We start from the raw sequence: 20,778 nt of genomic DNA, 5'->3' as shown, positions 1-20,778 counted from the left end.
CTTCATACTGCCTGATACTATACCCCCCCCCATCCCCATATACAACTCTCTGATATCTATTAGAGAGTGAATTACCAATCCAATCCACTAACCTGATATTCAAACCCATATGATGCAACTTAAAAATCAACTTGTTATGTGGCACCCTGTCAAATGCCTTGGGAAAATCCAAAAAAATTACAGCGTATGCCTTACCTTCATCCACTACTCTTGTTACTCTATTGTAAAAGGTAACCAGATTACCTTTTACAATAGAGTAACAAAGTGCCCTTTAACAAATCCATCCTGGCCTGCATAAATAATATTACCCTGATCTGCCCAATCCTGTATTATGAGTTCTTTACCAATTTTTCCAAAATCTTAACTACAGAAGAAATACAAACAAGCCTAGAATTTGATACCTCTATTCCACTACCACCCTTGCGCAATGGTTATTATGATCGAGTTACTACGATGGTACTATTTTAACTTTCCTTCCACTTCTGCAGGAACCTTCCCCATTGCAAGACTTTCATTAAACAGCCAGTTAATGATGCAGTCAGTGCCATAGCACATTCCCTTAAAACGCATAGTGCAATTTCATCTATTCCACATATAAGAGCCTAACAATAGCTCAAGTTCCAAGGGAATGGAACGAAGGTAAGATTTTTCCACTGCATAAAGGGTGATAAGGTTGTGGCTACAAATTATAGGCCAATATGTATATCTGGAGTTGTGGTAAAGGTACTAGAGAGAGATCAGTGAGAAATAGGATACTGAAATGGGTTGATAACAGCAGTATTCTCTGTGGTGATCAGCATGAGTTTGTTAAAGGGAGATCATGTTTTACTAACTTACTTATGTACTATAACAAGGTGAAAAAATAACTTGGACAGGGAAAATGCATATACAGTGGTGTACTTGGATTTTGCAAAAGCTTTTGAGACTGCCACATGAAAAACTGTTAAATAAACTGAAATAGATGGGATTGTATAACAGACTTCTGAGTTGGATCAGTGACTGGCTGTCAGATAGGTATCAAAAAGTTGTATATGTGTGTGTGGGGGGGGTGCAGTATCCCAAAAGAGGAAGGTCACTACTGGTGTTCTGCAGGGGTCAGTTTTGAGACTGCTGTTGTTCAATTTGCATATTAATGATATTGGGATAGGTTTAACTAGTGATATATAGCTGTTTGCAGATGATGCAAAATTGAGAACAGCAATGCAGAATTAAACAGATGTTATGGCCATACAGGAGTACTTGAATAGGCAGTTAAGTGGAACTATCAGTTCAATATTGCAAAGTGTAAGGTTTTGAAATCTGGTAAGCAGTAATGGGATGCAAATTATATGCTCGGTGGAGAAACTTTAAAGGAGGTAGATTAGATGAGAGATCTGGGAATGGTATGGTCAAAGACCTAAAATTCAGGTGCCACATTGCATAAGTTGCAAAGACATCACATCAGATAATAGCAATGAGGCAGAGGAACCTGACATGCAAAAACAAAGCGGTTACGATACCATTGTATAAGGCCTCGATCAGGCTTTATACAAAGGAGGGGGGGGGGGATATGATTGAGACATATAAGCTAGTCATGGATGTTATCAGGTTGACATAGAAGAGATTTTTCATAGAATGGGAGAGGAGTTGTAGAACGGTGTAGAACAAGAAGCTATTGCTGGAAATTGTCTAAGGAGTGTGTGAACAGGTTCTTTGCATGGAGAGTGATTGGTGAGTGGAATGCATTACCTGAGTGTGTTGTGAATGTAGACACATTGAATCAATTTAAGCCAGTTGGATGAGCATTATGTGCAATAGTGTGTATTTCCCACGATGAGTCTCTGAATCCATGGAGTTCAGATGTTAATAATAATAATAATTCTCACTCCGGGAATAAATTGTTATCCCTCTATGAATAAAGCCTGCAGTAACAGGATGGAACACTAATAATGTAATCATTAATGTGAGCTTAATAAAATTTAATTAATTTTAATTTTTTTAAATTTAACTATGTCATCTGCTTTGGTCACCCAATTTCTATCTCCACCCAGCAAGATAATCGTCCACTATTATTTTTCTTCCTATTCATCACGTAGTGAAAAAACTCCTTGGGATTCTCTTGGATTGCAGTGTCAGTTTCCTTTCATATTCTAATTTTTCTTTCTAATACTAGTCACTTTCCTAGCCTGAGTCCTATATTCCTCATGCAATTGTTCTCCACCTCTCTCTCTCTCTCTCTTTATATGCCTTCCATAATCTCTTTTTCTTCTGCAATTACCCTTTTGTCATCCATTTGACTCCAAATTGCTTTATCTTCTTCACTTGAGGTATACAATCTGTCTGAGCCCCTGTAGCTCAGTCAGTATAGATGAACCCCTTTGGTCAGAAAGAGCTTGGTTCAATTCCCAACTGTGACATGAGGAACTTTTATCTGATCTCTTTTGATGAAAGTTAGCCTGTTTCATATGGAGGTAGGGTTTTTTTTTTTTCATCCAAAAACTCAGGTTTTTCATCCCCCAGAACAGGCAAACCAGCCTCACGAACACACATGGATTACAGTCAGGAATACTAAGATGGTCGCTCCAGCCATAGTGCTGATTAGTCAGATATGCTGGTCCCAAGCCCAGATGAAAGGGGGGGGGGGGATTTGAGATGGATGGTGCTGTACCTCCCTGTAAAAGGGACTCACGGCTGTTATATCATCATACGAAATAAATAAATAAATACAATCTGTCATTGCTGTCAGCAAATTTTTCTCAAGTATCTCCCATGTACTAACAATCCCTTTTCCTTTAAATTCTTTCATCCATTGTACTGATGCAAGCTGGTTTCTAAGTCTATAATAGTCACCTCCCTTATAATTCCACATAATTTCCTTATGTTTTGATACCTCTACATGCCTATTTATCCTCTACATGGTCACTCTCACCAACTCTAAGATCAAGTTACTACAATATATAATTTTAACATGTTTTGTGTTTTCTTGCCAATGCAAATCATCTGATTGGAAAAAAAAAAAAGGAATGGTTGAAATATAAAGTTTATAATAACTACTGTAATAAATTCTGTTAAAGCTAAGTCAGTTTCCCTTCATTTACTAGATAGGTTAGCTGGGTTTCAGATGTTTTAATGCAAAGAAATTTGGTTTGGCAGATGCTATGCTAACTAGTAATAAAGCTGTATACTTCAGATGTCTCATACTGGTTGTACAAAATTATTAAAACAGAAATATTTTATATTTGGCATAATCTCAAGTAACAGAAATTTCAAATTTATGACACAAAAACAAACCTCCTATGAGTAAAACAAAATCAAACAAACAGAGAAATAAATAAATAAAAATAAACATAATAAATAAAATAAAAACAATTGAATCAAAGCAAGTAGTGTTGACCTTATTTAACAAGTTGACCTTATTTGGCCTAAAATCTATATCATAGATTTTAGGCCAAGTGACTTGTCTGGTCTCATGCCATCACTTTCTTGGTTTTCCAACTCTTCTGTTTCCATTTATTTTATACCTGTATAGTATATTGATTATAAACTAAAATTTCCAATTGCAGGAAAAGCACATACAGAGATTAAAAACAAAACAACAGCAAAAAAAGGCCATAAAAGCCATCTTTTTATTTAAAAAAAAAAAAAAAGAAATGATGTATTTATATCAATCCCACACAAGAAAGAACCTACAATATGTTTTTTTGAATAACCGGAAGGTGTATTCCTTCAGAAAAATTATGTGGGGAAGAATGCACAGAGGTAGATAACAAGAAGTTTGTTGATATATGTTTGGAGGCTAGACTGTAAATGGACGCTGACTAGCAGTTGTTAATAAGTTTACAGGCTTAAGGAAAAGTGAAGGAATGATTGCAGCCAGTTCATAGAGATTAAAATCACAAATGACCGTCAATGCAGTGAACAATTTTCAGACCTTTCTGATGCATAGGTGAAGTGTATGTAATCAGTAAATAATATCTTCCCATGCTCTATCGACGTCCAGCCCTTGGCTGGACGTCGATAGAGTATGGGAAGTGATCAAAGAGCATTTACAGGAGGTTATGGCTGATTGTATACCTAAGGTCCGAATAGTGAAACAAGGAGAGGTTAAATGGATGAATAACACCATTAACCTTGAGATGCAAAAAAAGAAACAACTATGGAGGGAATTTAAAGAAAGGGATGACCTGCAGGCACACGAATGGTATAAAGTACAGGCCAGAAGGGTAACGAGTGTGGTAAAAACAGCAAAAGCGGATTATGAAAGGAAACTAGCTATGCAAGCAAAAGAGAATCCCAAACAGTTCTTTCAATATGCTGCAAGCAAGAAAAAAACTGTACATGGCAAAATGATTTTAAGGAATGACGATGGTAAAGAGTTCACTGAACCAGTCGATATAGTGGAGTTACTGAGCGCGCACTTTGCAAAAGTATATCATCAAGGTGGTGACGTTGAAAAAATGAAGGAACCATTAGTTTATATGGGAATTGTGATGAATGAAGTGGAGGTGAATAGTCTATTACAGAACCTTAATGTGAATACATCTGTGGGATTGGATGGTATACTGGCACGGGTCTTGCATGAAGCAGCTAATGAATTATCAGTGCCCTTGACCATGTTGTTTAATCTGAGTCTCAGGTCTGGCTTAGTCCCGAAGGCGTGGAAAGAGGGGAAAATAGTTTCACTGCATAAAGGAGGATCCAAGACTATGGTTGCAAATTACCGACCGATCAGCATATCAGGAGTCGTTGTCAAGGTCTTGGAGAAAGTAGTCAAGGAAAAAATACAGGAATGGATTGATGAAAATGAGATACTGTACAGAGGACAGCATGGCTTTGTGAAGGGTAGATCATGCCTCAGTAACTTGCTCAAGTTTTATAACAAGGTGACGGCTGAACTGGATAAGGGAAATGGGTTTACAGTGATACTGCTGGACCTGGCAAAGGCGTTTGACAGGATACCACATGGAATTCTAATCCGTAAACTACAACATATGGGAATGGATATAGGGTTGGTGAGATGGATAGCTGGGTGGTTGATGGAGAGATATCAAAGAGTAGTTTATTCAGGAGTAGAGTCCAAAAAACGGCCTGTGACTAGTGGTGTGCCACAGGGTTCTGTTCTTGGACCACTGCTGTTTAATCTGTTCATTAACGATATAGGGAAGGGTCTAAGTGGGACAGTTCATTTGTTCGCTGATGATGCAAAGTTGGGTAGGGCGATAGTGAATGCAGAAGATGTCAAAGTCTTGCAAGATGACTTAGATAGATTGGAGTTCTGGACTAAGGAGAATGGATGTCAATTTAATGTGACAAAATGTAAGGTTATGCATTTCGGAGTGAAAAGATTAGCAGCAGTATACCACATTGGTGGAACTGTACTCCAAGAGATTGATGAGGCCAGGGACTTGGGAGTGTTGGTGGATAGGGAGATGAAGTTTAGGGGGCACATTGCGAAAGTAGCTAAATCAGCTCATCAACTCACTTGGTTGTTGAAAAATACCTTGACGAGCAGAGAAAAACAAGTTATTGTACCTCTGTACCGAGCCCTGATAAGACCTCATCTCAACTACTGTGCCCAGATTTGGTCACCTCGGTTCCTTCTTGATGGGGAGGAGGTTGAGAGGATCCAGAGGCGAGTGACTAAGATGATAGCAGGTCTATGGAATGAACCATATGAGAACAGGTTGAAGATTTGTGGGTTGCAGAAACTAGTTGATAGGCGGAAAAGGGGAGACATGATTGAGACATTCAAATTGCTAAAAGGATTCTATAGGATTAATTCAGATGATATTTTTGAGATCAGGACTGGTGGTGGGAGAACTAGGGGACACCCATGGAAGCTGGGCAAGAGCGTGGTTAGCAGGGGTGTTAGAGCTGGGTTCTTTACTTTTAGAGTGGTAAATGAGTGGAATAAGCTGCCAGAGTCTGTTGTGGGTGCTATGACAGTGAGCGAGTTCAAGGCAAGGTATGATAGATACTGTGAGAATGTTGAACAGCTGCGTGAACATGATGTTTACGGCCTCCCTCGATGAGTCTAAGGACTCCTGGAGTAGCCCGTGGTAATAATAATAATAATAATAATAATATATCATAATGATTGATTTTCATTTGTTAGGCTGGAGTTTGAAAAGTCATATATTAGGAGGTTGGATATATCTAACTCACTGTACTTCTAAAGTGGAACCCCTGATTCTTGACTTTTTTGCTCCACTACATTATGTATACTCTTAAACTGACTTCCACTATACAAATTCACAATGCAAATGAAAAAAATCTGCTTATTTTGAAGCCTTCCTGACATTACATGCCAATTCTTTTACCATCTGTAGAATGTGTAATCTTACTTCAGTATCAACAGAAAAGTCATTTTGTGTATGTGTGCACAGGTGGGCAAGTGCATATACATACACATTGTGTCTTTTGTACTTTCAGACTTCACTTTTACAACTTTTTATGTTTGAAAAATAACTCTTGTTTAATTCTATCTGATATCACCATTTTGCTAGGTATGTTTATCTTAATCTCAAAGCGCTTTTATACATTTTTTGACCATTTCTACTTATCTCTGATTAATTAGATACTTGTATACAAGATTTAGGAAAAAGCAACACTGAACCACAAAGAACTAAAATGACCATATTCAATTAATTTCATGTTTAAATTTAGTTTCCTGTATATCTGATCTAATTCTTCTCTGTTTCTTTCTTTTCCATTCATATACTTTGATGATCTTATTCTGGGTAGCCCTAAACAATGAACAGCAAATTTATTATTGCAGCATGTAACACTAGTTTGCATGTCAAGCATTACTGAACAGTTGTTTGTAGTGTTATATTAGCATATAATATTTCCTTTATCAGTCATTTTACTTGACTACATTAAAAATGGTTAAAAAATTTATATAAAAAAATTAGTACTTTAGTTAACTGGGGTTGCTTTAAGAATATGCTAGAAGTAAAAAATCTCTCATCTATTATTCTTATTCAAAGATAATATGACGATGCACCATTTAGAAACTTTATACATTTACTGCTAGTCAGTCAGCTTTGAAAGCCTATTAATAATCTTTTAAAAAATTGTATTTCCTTTAAGGAAACATTAAAAAGAAAAAGAAATCTATGTGAAAAATAGTACAGTATCAATGAAAATGGCATGACTTAGATCCAAACAAAACAAACCTCATTTAATTCTGATCTTCGGTTTCCAGCACACTGTATAGTAGATGTCACCGTAACTTTTGGGAACTTGGTTTTCAACTCCTCCAGTGTCAGAGTAATGGAATTAGTTCCATTTCCATCTACTTCTAATTCATACTCCCTTGGATCGACTTCTGGAACAGGTAAGTGATTACGTACAAAGAAGAGCTCACTGGAAAATAATTAATTATTTTCTAATCTATCAATTTTAAGTTATTAGCTTAATAAACTATAATCCATTACTTTAATATATCCTTAATGAATTTAGAACTTTAATGGCATCACTATATTCTTATATAATGATGTCATTTATTACAAGAGAAATTGAACCTTTTGATGGGGAATTTTGCATTTTTTTGGCTTATGTACTTGGCGGTAATTTAATCATTGCAGCACACTGTTTCATATCATTTTAAATAGATTACACATATATTTTATGAATAATATGAAAACACATTTTGTGATGTGTTTTCATGACATTTCACTATAAACATATAACAAATGCACTGTTACCCAAAGCAAGAATGGAAATGAAAAAACATTGCAAAGTTCATTCTTTTTACTGCTCTGAGACCCGCAGAATAATACACAGTGTGCCTGTTAACTAATCACATGGATTTTTACAGGACAGCCCTTTGAATAAAAGTAACAAACATGTTTATAGTTTTGACTGCAAGAGTGTGTTGTAATCATATGTGCAACTTTCAAGTCATGTGGTGCAGCAGTTTTCATGTGGCAACCATTGAAGTAAGAGTGTGCGAGTGGAGCATGTCAGAAGTTGCATCATGAAGCAAAGAGCTGTGATAAAATTTTACTGTAAATTGGGAAAAACTGCTACAGAAGTGTACCAAGACCTAAGAAAAAAGTTTAGGCTGATGACTATGAGCTGTTCACAGGTGTTCCATTGGTTTTCAACATTTAAAGAGGAGAAGGAGTCCCTGGAAGATGAACCACACTGTGGACAACCAGTTTCTGCACGGATCACAAGAGTAGAAGCAAACACTCATGAAAATATGATTTCTGTCACTGATTTAACTTAGTATTTCCACAAGTTTGCTCCTAACTCATGTGATCAGATGTTCTAGAGGGTGCTTGTGCACAGGGTTGTCTCTCATTGATATGGTCTTAATTGAGATATACTCTTAATCGGGAACCATGGACTATCTTTACTTTTGCATTTCCATGATTACTGCAATCATGAACATCCTAGCATAAAATTCACCTACGAGTTAGAATCTAATGGATAACTCTCATTTCTGGATTTTTGACTCTAAGAAATCAGGTAAATTAAAAGATCTATATTTCAAAAGCCTGCCCACATTCACAGATATCTACATGTGTCTTCCCATCATTACAGACCTCAAAAATTGGGTATTATTTTTTCACTAGGAGCAAGATCCCACTGTCTTATTATTGACAAGGATGAACTAACTAAAGAACTCCAATATTTAAAAAACACTTTTCTTCAAAATAGCTGTAATGAAGTTTTGTGCCTGAACTACTTAACCAATACGAGATCCAAGATATTTCTAATGACCAGGCAAACAGAGTCTTTATCACTCTTTCATATATTAGCTCTATTTTTATAAAACTTGAAAAAATACTTAGAGAACATAAAATCAAAACAGTATTCACCCCTTTATCAAGATGAGATCACAACTCCAATCCACAAAACCTCGACATGGTCCATTTAAATATGCAGGTGTCTATCAGCTACGACGCAAATGCAGTTAATCTTACCATGGATAGACAGAAAAATCTATTGAGAAGCATACTGAAGAACAACACATCTGAAATACTGAATACCAAAGAAGCAAGGCCTCAGCTTTGTGGTCATAGGTTCTCACGTCAGCTAACCCACAAGCCCTGTGTAATGTGTGTACATGAATGCATAAACGTGCACAATTAGAAATATTAAAAAAATATATATATCAGACTCTCATATAACTACATAGTGTTTGTCACCTTTGTTAGTCTTGACTATTTGTCTACCATGTTTACACATGAAGAAATCCTATGTAATCAGGATGAAACATCATGTTTTAATTAAAGTATTTGCTAATATCTTATTCTGGTTTTCTGCCTTTGTGTGTGTGTATATTATATTATTATTATTTTCCTGACTTCCATGGAGTCACAAGATTAATCGTGGGAGGTCAACACTAGTCAACACAAAGTCGATCATAACGTAAAAATTTCACATAAACGTTTTACTTGTTATGTTAGTTTTTACAGTATTTTGTATATACTGAGAAAAAATTCATTAATAAGGAATACATTTTTGTTATGTAATAAAATAATCTAAAAATATATATACAGTATGTATGCATTTAATAATGCAATTCTATATGTGAGCATTATTGGAACTGCCATGTGGTTAAGCAGTAGCATAACAAAAAGTAGATTTAAATGAATTTAAGCAATAAACTTGCTTACCATATATTGTAATCCTTAGGAAATAACATAGAAATGTTGTATGTATATTATAAATTAATTTATGTTGTTTATCGTATTATTGCTATGTCAAACACTTGTAGCATACAATCGCTGTATTAACAGCAGCTATTTTGTCACTTGAGTTTTGTTTTGAATCTTGGTAACAGACATGCACATTAGTTTTTTTTAGAACAGCTCATTGGGAAACAGGAACATTAGCCAGAAAGAATAGGCAAGCAAGGAAGGAGAGCCAGAAATGTCTAATAAACTACTGAGTTAAGTTCTCTCATCTCAGGAAAGTTTTTATATGCATCTCTAATTACTCTCCAAGAATATGGAACTCTGAAATTAATAACTGAAGGACAGTATAATGTATCAAGCCTTCATAGATTAGTGAAAATATTTTGTGCAAAACTGGAATATGAGAAGAGATTGGCCCTAAGATCCAAAGAAAATCCTAAGGAATTTTTTAGTTATGTGGCCAGTAGGTGAAGAAACAATTGTGGAAGAATGACATTGGTGGGAAAAAAATGGGAATTAGAGTGACTGATGCAAAGGACATAGTGAAGTTGTTCAATGAACACTATATCAGGGCATTTCATCCTGGAGAAGTAGGTTTTAATACTAGAGGGATAGGGTGGGTTCGGGGTTTAGGAGTGGAAGAGGAGAGCCTGTTTCAAATACTGAATACTCTGGATGTTAATAAAGCAGTGGGACTGGACTGAATTTCGACTTTAGTACATTCTCTCAAGTTTTGAGAGAATGTGCTAAAGAACTGACAGCTCCACTGACCTGCAAAATGATGTGCTATTGCATAAGGGTGGTAGCAGACTGGAAGTATCAAATTATAGACCAGTTTATGTTTCATAGTTAAGATCTTGGAGAAATTAGTGAGGAGCTATATACAGCTTTAAGCAGATAAGGGTAATGTTATCTGTGAGAGTCAATATGGATTTGTTAAGGGGGTGCTCTTGCTTTATTAATATGATTGCCTTTTATAATAAAGTGCCAAGAGCAGTTGATGAGGGAAAGGCATATTCTGCCATTATTTGGATTTTACAAAGGCATTTGACTGGGTACCACATAATAAGCTGATGTTTAAATTGCAGCACATGGATTTAGATGTTAAGTTAGTGGACTGGATTCAGGATTGGATATCTGATAGGTATCAGAGAGTTGTGTATGGGGCAATATCAAGGAGGCAGAAAGTTACAAGTGGGGTCCCACATAGCTCAGTACTGGGACCTATAATCTTTATATCAATGACATTGTCAGTGGATTGCAAGGAGATGTTCAGTTGTTTGCAGATAATGTGAAGCTGGGAAGGGTTATTAGTGCAGATGCGGGCCCTGCAAGAGGATTTGAATAAACTGGACAGATGGGCAAATGAATGGGGATATCAGTTGGATGCAACAAAATGTAAAGTCTTTTGGGATACATCGATGGGAGGTTGTATACTCTGTCAGAGGAACTGTACTGGAGGAGGTGGGGGAGGCAAGGGATTTGAGGGTGATGATTGATGGAAACCTGAAATTCAGGGAATATATTGCAAAGGTGGTGAAGGTAACCCAGAGGATTCCATTGTATAAAGTGTATAAAGCCCTGACCAGACCACACTTGAACTATTGTTTGCAAATTTGGTCCCCAGGATTTGAAGAGGACAAAATTAACCGTGGAAAGGTTGCAGAGGCAGATAACAAATAGACTATACAATGTTAGTTATGAAGACAGGCTGGGGGAATGTGGACTACGGAGTTTGGTTTGTAGAAAAAGGAGAGATGATATGATTAAGACTTTTCAACTGTTGAGAGATGGTTACAGAGTGGATTTGGAGAGTTCTTTCCAAGCAAAAAAACCAGGGAGTTCTTTCGTTTGGTGGAACAAAGGGGCAATTCCTAGAAGTTATAAAAGGAAATTGTGAGCAGGAGGATGAGGAGGTTTCTTTGCACGGAGGATGACTGAACTGTGGAATACATTGCTGGATGGAGTGGTGAGAGCATGAATGGTCAATGAGCATGATAGACTCTTCATTTTCTAGGATGGGCCTCCCATGATGAGTCTTTTGACTTAATGGAGGCCCAAAGCATAATAATAATAATAACAATAATTAATGAAAAGCAAGTGATATTCCAAGGAGCAATATGGAATCTGCAGAAAAGTTCCTTTGATTGGAAGTATATTTGGAACTGCTCCCTTAAATGTAAGGGAGTAGTTCCAAATGATCAGCATTCATTTTGATAAAATTATGGAGACTACTACCATGCTAAGAATAATAACTTTAATTTCCTATTTTTACATGGCCAGCAAACAAATTTATATTATATTTTAATACAGCAATAGTGGCCTAATCAATAATTTAATCTTAAGCATTTGTTATATTAAGGCTAAGATCCTAGAATACTACAATCCTAATTATAATTTATAATGACCTTTTAGAACAAGAGGCTATGTGGATAGAGTGTGTGCTATGCATATTCTTGTGATTTTTAGAATATTATTATTATTAGTAGTAGTATTATTGAGATTAGGGTGGTTGATTAGAATTTCACAGGCCTCCTTAAATTTGCACTCATACAAATTTAAATTTTGGTGTGATGTAATTGATGATCTTAATAAATATCAGGAAATTAAAGTAATTATTGTTAACATGGTAGAAGTCTCCATAATTTTATCAAAATGAATGCTGATCACCATGTAACATTAAAAGAAACAATTAATGAAAAAAAATCGATCATGTGATATTCATAATCAATTAATTTTGTATACTTTTGTATCAACTGGTATAAATTACAAAAAATGCTGGGAAATAAATTTAACATGCGCAATGATATTTACAACCTGTATCATTAAATGTTATTTTAAAATAACAGTTTTACAGGGAAGATTAAGTAATTATACAATAAACTTCTTTATATATATAATGTGGATTTGTATACAAATCCACATCTTGATGATGGGGGGGGGGGGTGTATAACTGAGAAACATTTCAGAAGTCTGAATAGTGGAAAATAATTGGTTATGCTATTTACTTTGGAGTGATAAAACTCTCTATAAGAAGGCCAGGTGGTGGTTCAGCATTGAAAGGCTTAAAAGATCGAGGCTGGAGTATAGGATGTCGCTTGGGATCTTTTGAAAATGGATCATTAGGATTCTCAGGTACACTCCTATCTTGAGCATGAAGATTACCTATTCTGTACATTTCTAACATATCTAAAACCTAGAAAAAATTAATTCAGAGTTAATATGTAATTCTGATGTAATTAAAAAATAAGCACCAAATCTACAATTCTACCATATGAAATTCAAATAAGCTTAACAGCTCAACTTGTTAATTGCTAAAAAAACATATTACAGTATATAGGATTCAGAACTAATATTCTGATAATTAGTGAGGAGCAGGTTCTTTATATAGAGAGTGGTTGGTGAGTGGAATGCATTGCCAGAATATATTGTGAATGTAGACATATCAGTTTAAGGCATAGTTTGATGAGCTTGTGTGTGATAGTGTGCACCACCCACAATGAATCTCTCAATCCATGGAGGTCAGATGTAATAATAATAATTAACCAATACTACCCAAAATAATAATTTCTCCATCCTTTTGACAGCTTCACCGAATGAAATTATTATTACTATACATCTTCATGGAGACAAAAAGGCTTATCATGGAAGGAAAATCCTAAATACTCTATAATCTATCATACATCTTAATTTCATTCACAATGATATTATATCCCTACTGGCATCTTATGCAATTTCCAATGACTGCGTCTCTATTATTTCTTCAACTCTTTGGAAAGTCCTCTGATATCTGATAACCTTCCCTTAATACCTTATGTCTTGATCATATCACCCCTCACTTCTCCTGTTTACGAGGTTCTGCAATTTACATTCCTTAATGTACTCTCATAACTAGCATTCCCCTGCTCTGAAATTACCTTAGTTACTTACCTTCACACCTTTTCTAGGATTTCCATATCACCAAAAAACTAGGTAACTAAATTTGCAAACAATGTGTCCTAGAAATTTCTATGTCTGCTATTGCAAGACTTTTGATTTTTCCACTTCTTCTAAACTTACCTCCCTCAATTGAGTATGCAGCCTACTATCACTGATTTCCAAAGTGTACAGACTTATAGTTAGCTACACTGAATGGATATCCCCACAATGCTCATAACTTTCCTAGCCCTGTATCTTACATATTTCATAACTCCTCTTATCCTTATTCTCACAATATTCCTTTCACATTCATCTTCTCATGAATCTAATAAGGTTGTACATAAATTTCACTCCCACCCTGCTTGTTTGTCGAAGTCTAGGGAGATGTTCAGATACTGCATCATCTAACATCTTTTCAAAGCTTGCATTGTAATGCTGATATCATATCCTTTGCATTCCATAACTGATAACATGATATCATATATAGCATTCTCTTGAGCTTATCATAATTTCCAGCTTTGTAGTTCACAGCATGTAACCTTTCCTAATTGGAACATCCATATACTTTATCTTAACCATACCATATGGTATTTACCATATACTTAAAATTTATAAAGTGGAATATCCACTTTCCAGGTCAGCACAACATGATCAAGGCAAGTATGGTGATAAAACTGTCATATCCAAACTGAGAGGCCTTCTACCACTATGATAAAATACAATTCCTTTTGATCTCGAGACCCTTCTTTCACATGCTTTTTGAGAAAGTTATCTCACAACAGCTTAGTTAATTCTCCTTCATTCTAAGTTTTCTCTGCTTTCCAATGTTTGAATAATTTAAGTCACCCATAATGATTACTCATTTAATAACCATTAAGGAATTTGGTGACACATTTCATCCTCTAGGATGCTTAAGAGTCAAAACTGTATAACTGGGAGGGGACCTTGACGTAGCCTTTTAAGGAATGTGACCAGGGCTTCTGACCTAATGTCCAATCCTCACCTTCTCGTGGTGCACCCTATTAGGTATCTACTTGGATACTGAACAAACGAGGATGGGCTGGCAATTTAGGATTTAGCTGACCAAACTGTATTCTTATTAGTTTAAACCACAATATAAAATGATGGTACATGACAGAATTTCATGTTGGCTGAGACATCACCAGGTTAACACGTTCGCTGCCACGCTACTTTGGCATGGTCTGTTCACCTACGCCGAGCTGTTTTACTTCTTTAAGGTCAGTACGATAATCTCGTTACCGGAGGTAAACGACCTACGAGTATACTCGTAGTTGGCTTGTACAGAGCATATACGGTCTATGAGAATACACAGTTTTGATGCTAGCCCCACAAGCCAAGCATTTTCACTTCTTCAAGGTCACTACAATAATCTCGTTCCCGGCGGTAAGCGTCCTACGAGTATACTCGTAGCTGGCTTGTGAAGCAGGATTACCCACTACGAGTATACTCGTAGTTGGCAGCGAACGTGTTAAACAAGGCTCCCATTTTTTTTGACAAAGAATCAAAGCAAACAGCAAAAAGTCAGCTACTGGAATAAATCCTGAACCACACCCCAACTCAACATCACCAGAGTTTAAGATCAGTACTATCAACATAAGAAGTCTGAATGGTAAAGGAATGGAGCTAGCTGAAGAATTGGTTAAGTACCAGATCGACATAATAGGGGTGACTGAAACATAAAAGACAAAAGCTGGTAAGATCTTTCTGAGCAATAAATACAAAACATTATATCCAACTATAGCAAAGGAATTATGTCCACACAAAGTTGAGATACAAGAGGAAAAAAGTGGCAATGGTTTTGAAGCAGTATGGTGTGAAGTGGAGGTTGATAGAATGACATGGTTGGTTGGGTGGTGCTACATGCCAAAGAATGTGGAGGGTGGAGAAAAAACAAATATACAGGCAACTTAGCTTAGTGAGCATGCAAAGGGTGATCATTATAGGTGATTTCAATTACAGCAATATTGATTGGAATGAAAACATACTGTCAGGGAACAGGGAGAATGAATTTCTCAAGTTCTTAAGGGACAATAACTTTAGGCAACATGTAACAAAGACTACATGAGGGTTTTAAAAGTCTTAGATCTGGTTATATCTTTGGAGGATGTGATTATGAATAGTGTCCAATCTTTCCCCTAGTTAATGAGAGTGATCATGAGGTGATCACCTGTGTTGTAGCCAGTCACATGAGAACATATATAAAGAATGGATATATGTGGAACTACAAGGTGCAAGGCCGGTGATTATGCAGAGTTTAGGAGAAAACTGGGCTATAGCGTGAAAAAAAGAGGTGAGTGGAAAGATACCACATGGGCATTGATAAAGAGCTATTTAACAGCAGCAATGTCTGGGTGTATTCCAAAGATAAAAAGGCTAAACAAGATAGGAATAAAATGGATGAATGAAGAGATTGAGTGTGAAATTTAGAAGAAGGCAGAGTGAGGGAACACAAGAATGTTTGTAATAATCAGTTGCATGAAGAGTACAAAGAGCAGTAGGAGAAGAAATTAGCCAATCAAGATAAGAAAAATTCCTAGTGAGGATGATGCTGGCAGATTGGTAACTGATGCAGCAGATGTAGTTGAAGTATTCAATGAGAGTTTATCGGTATATTTCATCCTCATGAAGGCAACACCATGAGAAGCTGGAGTGTAGAGGGTATAGTGGAGAGGGACTGATGGCGAATGAGTAGGAAGTATACAAAGAATTAAGTAAACTTGATGTTAATAAAGTAGTGGGACTTCACAAGTAAACTTGATGTTAATAAAGTAGTGAGACTTCATAAGTAAACTTGATGTTAATAAAGTAGTGGGACTTTACAATATATTGCCACATCTTGAAGGAATGCTCTATGGAATTAATGGCACCTTTGGCATACCTGTTTAATATGAGTCTTGAAACAAGGTAAGTCCCGAAGGAATGGAAGGTAGGAAAACTAGTTCTATTTCACGGGGCGGGGAGAATGGAGCTACAAATTGTAGGCAAATCTGTGTGTGTGTGTGTGTCTGGTACTGTTGTTAAGGTGTTAGAGAAGTTGATGAGGACTAAGATTCAGAAACGAGTTAATAATAGCAGTATTCTTTATGATGGTCAGCATGAGTTTGTTACGGGGGGGGGGAGGTCATGTTTTATCAATTTGCTTATGTATTACATGGTCACAACATCACTCAATAAAGGAGATACATATACAGTGGGGCATTTGGATTTTTCAAAGGTCTTTGACAGACTGCCATGTGACAAGCTACATTGAAACAGATGAGATTAGATAACAGAGTAACCTGTTGATAATCAGTTGATACCTCTCAGACAGATATCAACAGATTGTGTATGGCGGAGTGGTATCCAAAAAGAGGAAGATCACTACTAAGGTACCACAGGGGGGGGGGGGGCATTATTGTTTAATTTTATACATGAATGACATTGAACCAGTTGAACTGGAGATGTGCAGCTGTTTATCAATGATGCAAAGTTGGGAAGAGATGTGAGAAGTAGAGCAGATGTGGCTTGCAGGAGGATCTGAATAGACTATGTGAGTTGGAAAATGAGAGGAGCTATCAGTTTAATGTTGCAAAGTGCAAGGTCTTGAAATTTAGTTAGCAAGGTGGGATGCACAGTATACAGTTATTGGAGAAATTTTGATGAAGGTGGAAGAGATGAGAGATCTGGAAGTGATCTCTCATCTCTCCTCACTATCATGAGGGAACTTGAAGTTTAGGGTTAACTTTGCTAAAATTGTAAGAACAACACAATGTATTATGGTAATAATGATGAGGACAATGACATGCAGAAACAAAGAAGTTATGGTTCCTTTGTATAAAGCTTTGATCGGGCCACATATGAACTACTCTCTGTGTTTGGGTGTCAGGTTATCAGGGGAATAAGAATGTACTGAAGAGGGTCCAGAGGAGGTTTACTAAGTTAGTGTCAGGTCCATGGAATGGCAGATATGAAAAGAGAGAGAGAGGAGTGAACAGAAGAAGAGGAGATATGATTGAGACATAAGTTGGTGAGAGATTGTTACCAGATTAATATGGAGGAGATTTTTCATAGAGTAGAGAGAGAGAGAGAGAGAAAGAGGCAAGGTAGAACTATTATTATTATTATTATTACGGGTATCTCCATGGAGTCAGTAGACTCATCGTGGGAGACCCAAACTATCAAAACAATATCTATCATATCTCTTCTTGAATTCATTTACAGATGAAGAACTCACAATCGAGTCAGACAATGCATTCCACTCATTCACCACCCTCCAGGCGAAAAACCTCATTCTTCACACCCTTGTTAACCACACTTTTCCTTAGAGACCATTTCTGGAAGATTGATAAGTAGGGTGTGAGAAGCAGTTTCTTTGCATGGAGAGTTATTAGTGAGTGGAATGCATTGCTAAAAGTATGGTGAGTACAGAAACTTTAAGCATAGTTCAATAATCTTTTTGCATGAGAGAGTATGGACCTCCCACAATGATTCCTTTGACTTCATGAAGGTCAGATGTCAATAATAATAAATTCCTCCAGCATGTGAAACAGGGAAGTCAAGATTACAGTGTTAAGATTTGATCAGAAGGGGAACTTCATTAAGAATGTGACTATTTGCCACCAGTTGGTGACAGTGATCATTTTGTACTGATCTGAGAAATTGCTAAATTTATGGATTTCCATATAGTTATATGATAGCTGAAAATACTATCTTTGATTCCATGGTATCAGTTACTGAATTGGAAGAATATCAGCAATGAGTGGAAAGTTTTGAAAAGGAATTTAAATGAGGCAGTATCTTAATATATCCCTAGAGTTCAAAGAACAAATAGAGTAGGAGTGAAATGAATGTTTAATCTTATTAAGCAAGAGATTGATAAGAAGATGAGATGGAAGAAATATCATTAGAATATGAGTGACAGTAGTTATGAAGTATATAAAGTACAGGCCAAAAAAAAATTATAAGAATCATATGGAAAATTGAATTGCAGAATGAAAAGAAGCTGGCTGTACAAAATGAATGGTATCTCTGTGTCAGAAGCAAATGAGATTGTTTAAATAATGCATGTTCACTTCATTAAGATCTATTAACCAGATGTATTTAATATGAGAAACAGTGCTATTGCTATGCGGGACAAAGAGGTAGAAGTGTATGAAAATAAGGTTCTAGAGCTGGTGTATAATATGCATAAGAATTCAGCAATAGGGACAAACAGGATATCAGCATGTATACTAAAGGAATGTTCAAATGAATTGGCTAGACCCTTGACATGTTTGTATAACTTGAGTCTTAGTGCAGGAATGATCTCACAGAAATGGAAAAAGAATGTATAATATAATAAATTTAGTTTAATCCTTTATCCAAGTGTGAGCAAACAAAGTTTGCGCCTGAAAATATCTTCAGGACTGGGGTAAGGTAGTACAGCACCGGACAACTCATAGCAAAGGTGGACCAAGCTTATATATACTCCTATAATGCAAAACACATCTCCTTGTGGATATGTATAATGTTATGCAATAAGGGAAGGGCCAATACCCAGACAGTTTCGACCTTTATTGCGGTCTCTTCAGTGGGAGTTGCCTGGTGTTGTACTACCTTACCCCAGTCCTGAAGATATTTTCAGGTGCAAACTTTGTTTGCTCACACTTGGATAAAGGATTAAACTAAATTTATTATAGTCTAACCAAGTGAAAAATAAACTTTCAACATCTTTCTCTAAATCCAGAGTAATTTAATAAAAAGGTGGCACACCATTTGGCAACTCCTATAGGTAAAGATGGCCTCTCTATTGCTTCTGCCTGGTATCTCCACTTCTAGGCCTGGCTCCCACTGAAGAGACCTCAATAAAGGTCGAAACTAATCTGGGTAGTGGCCCTTCCCTTAATGCATAACATTATACATATCTGCAAGGAGATGTGTTTTGCATTATGGGAGATACTGAGATAGGAGTGATGGTAGCTTGGTCCACCTTTGCTACGAGTTGCCCGGTGTTGTACTGCCTTACCCCAGTCCTGAAGATATTTTCAGGCACAAACTTTGTTTGCTCACACTTGGATAAAGGATTAAACTAAATTTATTATAGTCTAACCAAGTGAAAAATAAACTTTCAAGAATGTATAATACTTCCGATATGTAACTACTGAACTATAATAATCTCTATAGTAGTGAGATTTTGGAAAAGTTGCTAAGAGCTCACATACAGAAATCTGTTAACAGTTTATCTACACTGCAAAAAGCAGCATGAGTTGACTAAGGGAAAGTCATGTTTGAGCAACTTGTTCACATTTTATAATAATTATGGATGAGTTGGACAAGTGGAATGGATATACCACGATACTTTTGGACTTTGGTAAGGCTTTTGACAGGAAACAGCATAGAAGCGTAAGTTGGAGGATAGAGGATTAGATTATGAACCATTAGCTTGGATGGCTGACTGACCGATATCAAAAAGGAGAGTATGATTCCTCATACTCCATATTCCAGAGACTGGATTAGTCAGTCATCTCTGAACCTCCTTCAACAACTCATCATCCTTTTGAAAACCAGATGACCAAATCTGTGTACTGTAATCCATATACAGTATGATCCAAGCCTTGTACAACTGAATCATAACATCTTTACATGTCAGGTGTTCTCTGCATCATTGCCATAATCTGCTGTGCTGTACTCACAATTTTAGCCAAATGTTCCTGAAATTACAGGTCCCTATCAACCATTACACCCAGATGTTTCATCTCCTCTACGATTTCTCCACCAATTCTCTAGCATAAGATTATTGCAACTTATCAGATTTAACTAATAAATTTTATTACATATAGGAATATTTACATATAATGAATTTTATATGCATTAATTACTTTAAAAAAAAAACACTGCATTAGGTACAAGCAATTAAAATACTAACTTCTTGATTTTTATGAATAGCATAAATCTCCCAGAAAGGTTCCAATGCTCCCCCTGCAGCCATCAAGATTTTATCACCACCAGGATGTTTGTCTATAAAATCAGTAATATCATACACTCCATTTCGATAATAAACCCAGATTCCCTTTGATTTTGAGTCATGTCCTGAAACTTCATCAGATGTATATGTTGGCAAACCTGGAATTTCATTTCCAGCAACAAACTGTATAACACCTGAAATAATTTTATAAGATTAATAAAATAAGTAAGAAACTATCAGATAAATGATAATCATCAGGTAATGATAATTTTTAGTTAGGTAAAA

General features: G+C 36.2%; 1 protein-coding gene across 3 annotated transcripts in view; it reads right to left on the bottom strand.

Moving 5' to 3' along the window:
• Positions 1 to 20,778, bottom strand: part of shop (sulfite oxidase) — a 151,657-nt gene that overhangs the window by 41,597 nt on the left and 89,282 nt on the right. For all 3 annotated transcript variants that reach the window (XM_090392513.1, XM_090392512.1, XM_090392514.1), the window contains 3 exons: positions 20,455 to 20,687; positions 12,641 to 12,828; positions 7,158 to 7,347 (listed from right to left, as the gene is read on the bottom strand). In XM_090392513.1, the coding sequence (XP_090248639.1) occupies positions 7,158 to 7,347; positions 12,641 to 12,828; positions 20,455 to 20,687 (611 nt within the window). The remainder of the gene's footprint in view (positions 1 to 7,157; positions 7,348 to 12,640; positions 12,829 to 20,454; positions 20,688 to 20,778) is intronic.

Source organism: Typopeltis vanoorti, chromosome 5 (assembly GCF_054136105.1).
Source record: "Typopeltis vanoorti isolate ZY-2024b chromosome 5, IOZ_Tvanoo_1.0, whole genome shotgun sequence".
Taxonomy (NCBI): Eukaryota; Metazoa; Arthropoda; class Arachnida; order Uropygi; family Thelyphonidae; genus Typopeltis; species Typopeltis vanoorti.
Note: the sequence above shows the minus strand (reverse complement) of the source record. Positions and strands in the feature narration are given on the sequence as shown.